The sequence below is a fragment of the Limulus polyphemus genome, unplaced genomic scaffold (assembly GCF_000517525.1).
Source record: "Limulus polyphemus unplaced genomic scaffold, Limulus_polyphemus-2.1.2 Scaffold283, whole genome shotgun sequence".
Classification (NCBI taxonomy): Eukaryota; Metazoa; Arthropoda; class Merostomata; order Xiphosura; family Limulidae; genus Limulus; species Limulus polyphemus.
In genome coordinates, this window is record NW_013665893.1 from 237,732 (window position 1) to 244,623 (window position 6,892).

At 32.4% G+C, this 6,892-nt stretch overlaps 1 protein-coding gene across 1 annotated transcript in view; it reads right to left on the reverse strand.

The window, feature by feature from the left end:
- LOC111083027 (bile salt-activated lipase-like) overlaps positions 1-6,558 on the reverse strand; it is a 46,007-nt gene extending 39,449 nt beyond the window's left edge. The window contains exons 1-2 of the mRNA XM_022382838.1: positions 6,442-6,558; positions 4,193-4,333 (exon numbers count right to left, since the gene is read on the reverse strand). Of these exons, the coding sequence (XP_022238546.1) occupies positions 4,193-4,333; positions 6,442-6,489 (189 nt within the window). The 5' untranslated portion in view covers positions 6,490-6,558. The remainder of the gene's footprint in view (positions 1-4,192; positions 4,334-6,441) is intronic.
- Positions 6,559-6,892: the final 334 nt, after the last annotated feature.

Consider the following 6,892-nt stretch of genomic DNA (forward strand, 5'->3'; position numbering starts at 1 on the left):
TCCTTAGTTTTCATTTAGTACTTTTCACCATATCACGTAGGAACTCCTCAGTTTTCATTTAGTGCTTTCACCATATCACGTAGGAACTCCTCAGTTTTCATTTAGTGCTTTCATCATATCACGTAGGTAATTTTTAGTTTTCATTTAGTGCTTTTCACTATATCACGTAGGCACTCCTTAGTTTTCATTTAGTACTTTTCACCATATCACGTAGGAACTCCTCAGTTTTCATTTAGTGCTTTCATCATATCACGTAGGAACTCCTCAGTTTTCATTTAGTGCTTTCATCATATCACGTAGGTAATTTTTAGTTTTCATTTAGTGCTTTTCACTATATCACGTAGGTACTCTTTAGTTTCATTTAATGCTTTTCACTATACCACGTAAGTACTCTTTAGCTTTCATCTAGTGCTTTTCACTATATCACGTTTGTACTCCTTAGTTTTCATTTAGTGCTTTTCACTATATTACGTAGGTACTCCTTAGTTTTCATTTAGTGCTTTCCACTATATCACGTAAGTACTCTTTAGTTTTCATTTAGTGCTTTTCACTACATCACTTAGGGACTCTTTAGTTTTCATTTAGTGCTTTTCACTATATTACGTAGGTACTCCTTAGTTTTCATTTAGTGCTTTTCACTATATCACGTAGGTACTCTTTAGTTTTCATTTAGTGCTTTTCACTACATCACTTAGGGACTCTTTAGTTTTCATTTAGTGCTTTTCACTACATCACTTAGGGACTCTTTAGTTTTCATTTAGTGCTTTCATTATATCACGTAGGTACTATTTAGTTTTCCTTTAGTGCTTTTCACTATGTCACGTAGATACTCTTTAGTTTTCCTTTAGTGTTTTTACTATATCACGTAAGTACTCTTCAACTTTCATCTTGTGCTTTTCACAATGTCACGCAGGTAGCTTTGAGCCAATGGCTATTGTTTTTCCCTGGATCATGCAGGTACCCTAGAGTTGTCAGTTACTGCTTTTCACTCACAATTCGCCGGACGCTAACTAATACCACCGCTTCAATTATATACGCATGAGCCTAGTTGTATTATGTTTAATTGGTTATGTTTACTTATAACTCCGCTAGGCTTTTTGGTACATTTAATAAAAATATAACTTGTCTTTTTTATTTCTATAGTTTAGAAGTGCATATAAGTTTTCAGTGTTTGTTTAGTAAAAACGTAACGTAAATAATTTTTAGGGGCAACATAAAAAGAGTGATATCAATTGTACACAAATAATTTTTTACTGGATCATTGGAAATTCCGGCAAAATAGTTTAACAATACTTCAAGTCTCCTCTATTAGATACCTGTAATGATACAGTTAAGACTGACGTGCTTTGAATAATAATTAATATTAGACTCACTGTGATGCTGCGTCATCACTAACTTCGGTGTTACACAAGATACAAAATAAAACGTTATTATTTTCTGGAATTTTCCTTGAATAACTACCGGGGAAATGGATTTCCCAGAAAACATTTATGTCATTGCATATAGAGGGAAGAAAAAGAACCTCTAGCAACTAATAATTAATGATAGGGTATGAAAATCAGTTAATAATCTCTACGTGTGATACAGCTCACTAGTTTTCTGCGAATTTCAGATACTTAAAGTGTAAATAAAATTGAATTATTATCGAATCTAATCAAACAAAAACATTATATTGGCTATAATGCCCACTTACGTAATTAACCTAAGAGAAAGAAGGCAAGTCTTCTCTGAAATTCAGATACATAAAGTGTAAATAAGAATGGACCGATTTCGAAGACAATCAATAAAAAACACTGTGTTAGCTATATCAGCATGTGTATGTTTCGCAGTTTTAGATGTTAGTCGTTAAAGTAACTAGAACTCTGTGTTTGAGTGTTGTACTTGATAACATAATGTATATCCTCGCATTAAAGCCAAACAAGTTGCAATTTTAACATCCCAGATGTTAGTCGTTAAAGTAACTAGAACTCTGTGTTTGAGTGTTGTACTTGGTAACATAATGTATATCCTCGCATTAAAGCCAAACAAGTTGCAATTTTAACATCCCTCTCTTGGCTTCTTAGTGAGCTACTGAGATTCTTAACCTTTGTTTATGGTTTAAAAAACTGCTTTTCATTAGCGACCATATTGTGTTAATTATCGTAATGAATTTGAAACCCGTGAGTGGAGTGAACAGGTTTGATGCAAGGATTAAAAAAAAAGAGATTTTTCGTGGTGGGACAAATTCCTAATATCACTGTAACGTCCAGTACCTTGCCGAAGGCTGTTTGATATTGACCTCCGAATTCAAATCATTTCATCTCTTTATAAAGACAGTTATATTAAAAGCACTGGAAGTTGTTTCCAACTAAACACTTTAGAATTCAGAGTTTTTACGGAAAAACGAAACGACTTTTCAGTTGTGGAACAAATCAGAGAACTGGTGAGACAGTTGTCTCACCTACATACACATCATTGTAAAGCCTTGTTTGTAATAATGAAAAAATAACATTGAAACGGCGATTTTCGTTGTCTCTGTGTCTGTTTGTACGCAGTGGATTGGCATCTACGTGTTGGAACTCAGAATATAGACAACAGGCCATACACTTTCGCCCCTCTATTATGCAACTTTTTTTTTTTAGCACGATGCGTTTTCCCGGAAAATTGAGTTTTACAAAATAGGTTTAAACGAAGATTTTATGTATAAGGCAGTCATAAATGTTTTAATATTGATTAGAGTGGACTCTGAAAACTGACGAGTGAAAAAAGAATAATAATTTGTAATAATATGTCAATTACGCTATGTCTGTCATAACCAGTACCGGCGAGACCTTTCGCCTAGTACCAGGTCTCATCAAGCCGGCTGGGATACAACAAACGTAGTAGTGGTCTAGGAGCTATTTATATCACCAGCTTTAAAAACCAACGACTGTTATGGTGTGGATTAATTAAGAAAGTAAAGTGTAATTATTATCAACTTTACTTAAGTCATATTGAATGTCTTATCAAAGAAAGCATGAATTATATAATACGGTGAAATTATATTACACAACTGACATTCATTTCAAAGTAGTTAGCTGAACGTTAAAAATCTTTGTTATAACAATAACTAAAGGTTGTTAGAGGAGACAGAATGCGAGCGGATTTGAAATGGTAAAGCCGATCCTCATTAAAATCTGATCTGTTTGACTTAATCACCACTAAGGAAAAATAATTGGACCTGAAATCATCTTGTGTTAAGTACATTTACACATTTCCATCACATGATTGAAAATGTCAAAATGTTTGTACTTAACTGGTACAAAAAAAGCATTTGTTTTATAATACTGATGAATGTTAGTGCTATTAATATAGATATATATATATATTGATATAGGAAAAGTGAACGTACTATACCATATAAAACATAAGTTATAGTATAGTAAGGGGGTTTACATTTATTTTGCAAATGATTCTTTTTTCAAAGAATCAGATAAATTTAAATCATATATGGTATTGGAATAAAGTTGGGTTGTTTGTTATGGAATATTCATGAAGAGATTCATAAGGGTTATCCTTGAATTAATAGTCCAGGAAAAAAAGGCAGATAGTGAATAGCAGCTACCGCTAACCCTTGGACTATAATGTGATTTGATAGTCACTCTTATAACGCACCTATGGCCTCAATGTGCAGAGAGTATTTTTGCAGCGACGTAACGCTAACCATGGACCCTCAGTTCAGCACGCTACCTACTAGGACATGCCTGGCCTGATAACATTGGCGATATTACACTGTAACTCTCAAAATATTAAGAAATTTAAATTCCTGCCCTTTTTTCCAGTTCATTCTAACGATATGTTATTTGCATTGAGAAAAGAGCATTTATGGGAAATATTTTATTGTATTATGAAAAGCAAGAATTATTGATCGTTTATAAAAAAAACTTGTTCAGAGGGTGATATAAAACCAATTCTATCTACGAAAATATTATATTTTTGGTTGATGAGAGTAAAGATGAAAATAATGGTAAAGGAAAGTCAAGAACTTATTTAAGCGGGTTTTTACAATGACATTCTGAGACACAAGGAAGTCAGTTTGAACATGTTGATTTTCTTAAATCACTATGATGACAAATGCTATTATGTTAAAGCTTGTGAAGATGACCATCTTTAACAGGTTTTTCTTATTTTCATGCCAATACTTTTGAGTTTCTATAGCTTATATTTTACTTACTTTTATATCTGGAGTGAAAACATTAATAAAAAGACAGTTTTCATCACCACTTAGTCCGCCCTGGTCATCCACTTGTGGACATGACGACCTGAAGTTATCAGCATCAAGGATGCCGCTCCAGCCTGGATGTCGAACTGGACGCTAAAAAAAACTACAATATTAAATATAAAGTAATAAAAATAAATGTACAAAAACCACAAGACATATTTATGATATTTTAATGCCGTTTGTTTCATAGGAAGGACATTTTTATAACAGGTTTACAGCTATTTAATTTATCACGAAAGTGTGCTTATGGTGGTCTGGGTATTATGAATTACCTTTAACAAGCTGCTTAATATAATGTAATTTCTGACAAAATATACCGTTTGTAACCGGCAGTATTTGTATGAAATATCTGAAAGAAATATTTGTAAAATATATTTAGAGGATTTTTTTTTCTCAAAAGTAAAAACAACAACAACAAGTAAATCAAAATTGAAGTAAAACATTCTTTAAAGTCATAAAATGGTTAATATAAGTAATTTTAAAGATTCGTTTTTTTTTGGATATCAAGATATTGTTGCGTATGAATATTCCATTATTTCGAAGTCGTTAGGTTCAACCTACTTACTTATCAATGCACTATTATTTGTGAATTAAATGTTTGATTTTACTTGCCTTTGAATGAATATGATTTTCGTAATGGGAAACAAATTAGAAATCGTAAAAATCATTACTCTTATTATTAGTGAACTTAACGTTTTGGTTCACATCTTTCATAAAAATATTGTCCCTCTCAAAATTATCAAAGATTAACAAAATTTTATTATTATAGAAAGCAAACAAATTAAGTCATAAACCTTGGCACGTCTATTTAAAAATTTCAGAATAAGAAAACGTTTAAACCTTTATATCTCCATCTAGACATGTCACGAGAAGGCACTTGATTTAAAATACATTTGATGTTAAATATTCTCTAACTAAAGATATCAATCAAGATTTCTGGTTGAAGCAAAATCAAATCTATACAGTTCACACGCTATAAACAGTGTTGTGGAAAGAGTTAAAAATAAACATACATCACTGATCTCCAAAAAAAAATAAAAAAAATATTTGCCCCGAATTTAAATAAACTTACTTATAATTATATCACAAAAAAACGTAGGGTGAAAGTTACATCTTATCTGAAAGAGAAAGCCTGAAAAACCTATATTTTTAATACTTCCAACGAATCCAAGGGGGTATTCAGAAAGAAAAGAGTCGTTTTTCGTGTGAGCAATCCATATCAGATTATGACCAACAAACATGCATCAATGCTGTAGAGAATATAGAAAACCAAATATCACTTCTCAACTTAAGTACAGTGTATTTCCTCCAGATATAATTTTTCAACACAGTTTTTAAGTGGACCGTACTTAACCCTCCAGATATCACTTCTCAACACAGTACAATGTATTTCCTCCAGATATAATTTTTCAACACAGTTTTTGTTAAGTACGGTCCACTTCCTCCAGATATCACTTCTCAACACAGTTCTGGTTAAGTACGGTCCACTTCCTCCAGATATCACTTCTCAACACAGTTCTGGTTAAGTATAATGTATTTCCTCCAGATATAATTTTTCAACACAGTTTTTGTTAAGTACGGTCCACTTCCTCCAGATATCACTTCTCAATATTGTTCTCGTTAAATACAATGCACTTCTTCCATTTTCTCTCAGTTTCATCGTATTAGTTTAGTAGAATGCAGTAGTGGAATTACAAATCGAAAAGCGTGCAGTCATTAGTTCTCTGAAAGTGTTACACACGCAGATCGTTCTTTATTAAAACGCTACAAAATACTAGGCCAGGACTATAAGAGTATAAGAAAGACTGTCCACCTAAATGTCTCAGTTCCAGTTTTTGGAGCACGTTATTCAAGTCCAATATTTCTTGCAGTTATTCGCAATCTATCACTTATTACATATGATGCCGCTAACAGCATACATAAAATGTCTTGTTAATATCGCCATTCATCGATCCTAATTTAAATACTCACACTCAAAATATGCAGAACAAAATCCGTTTCTGTCTGAACATCTGTCGTAGTTATTTAATTATTTGCTCTAAAACAACAGTTTTATTTTAGCGAAAACAGTTTAATTGGATAAAATTAAAGCTTTGTTTTCGAGTTTGAAATTTTATATTAAAGATGTAAACACTGATGTTTGAAACAACGTTTAGAAGGTTGATAATATCAATAATTAGAAACATTGAAAGCTGACTTACTCTAAACCTTAACGGCCCGAGCGGGGGAGTAGCGAAAGGAATGCCCATGAAACCATAGAATTCTCGTCCTGTTTGTGTCCGAAGAATTCGACCTCGAACTTTGCCTTGTGGAATTTTGACTTCAAGGTTGATTCCTTGACCCCCATGAAAGAGAAAAAGAAGAGAAACAAGGCAAAAACTCCAGGAATGCCGTGAAATCTGAAAAACAGTTTTATTTTCATCACTACTTACAGAAAATAGATACAGAAAGAGAACTTATTATAATATGCATATTAATACAATATTGTCGTATTGTACAATTTTCTGGTACTTGTGTGACAGAAGTTCAAACAGAATATTCACTGTCTGTAGTTCGAATAACAGATAAATATTATGCTGTTTGTGAGCTAGTGTTATTGTTGTAGAATATATACATATATTATTTAGAGTTTTATATTGTTTCACTAGAGAG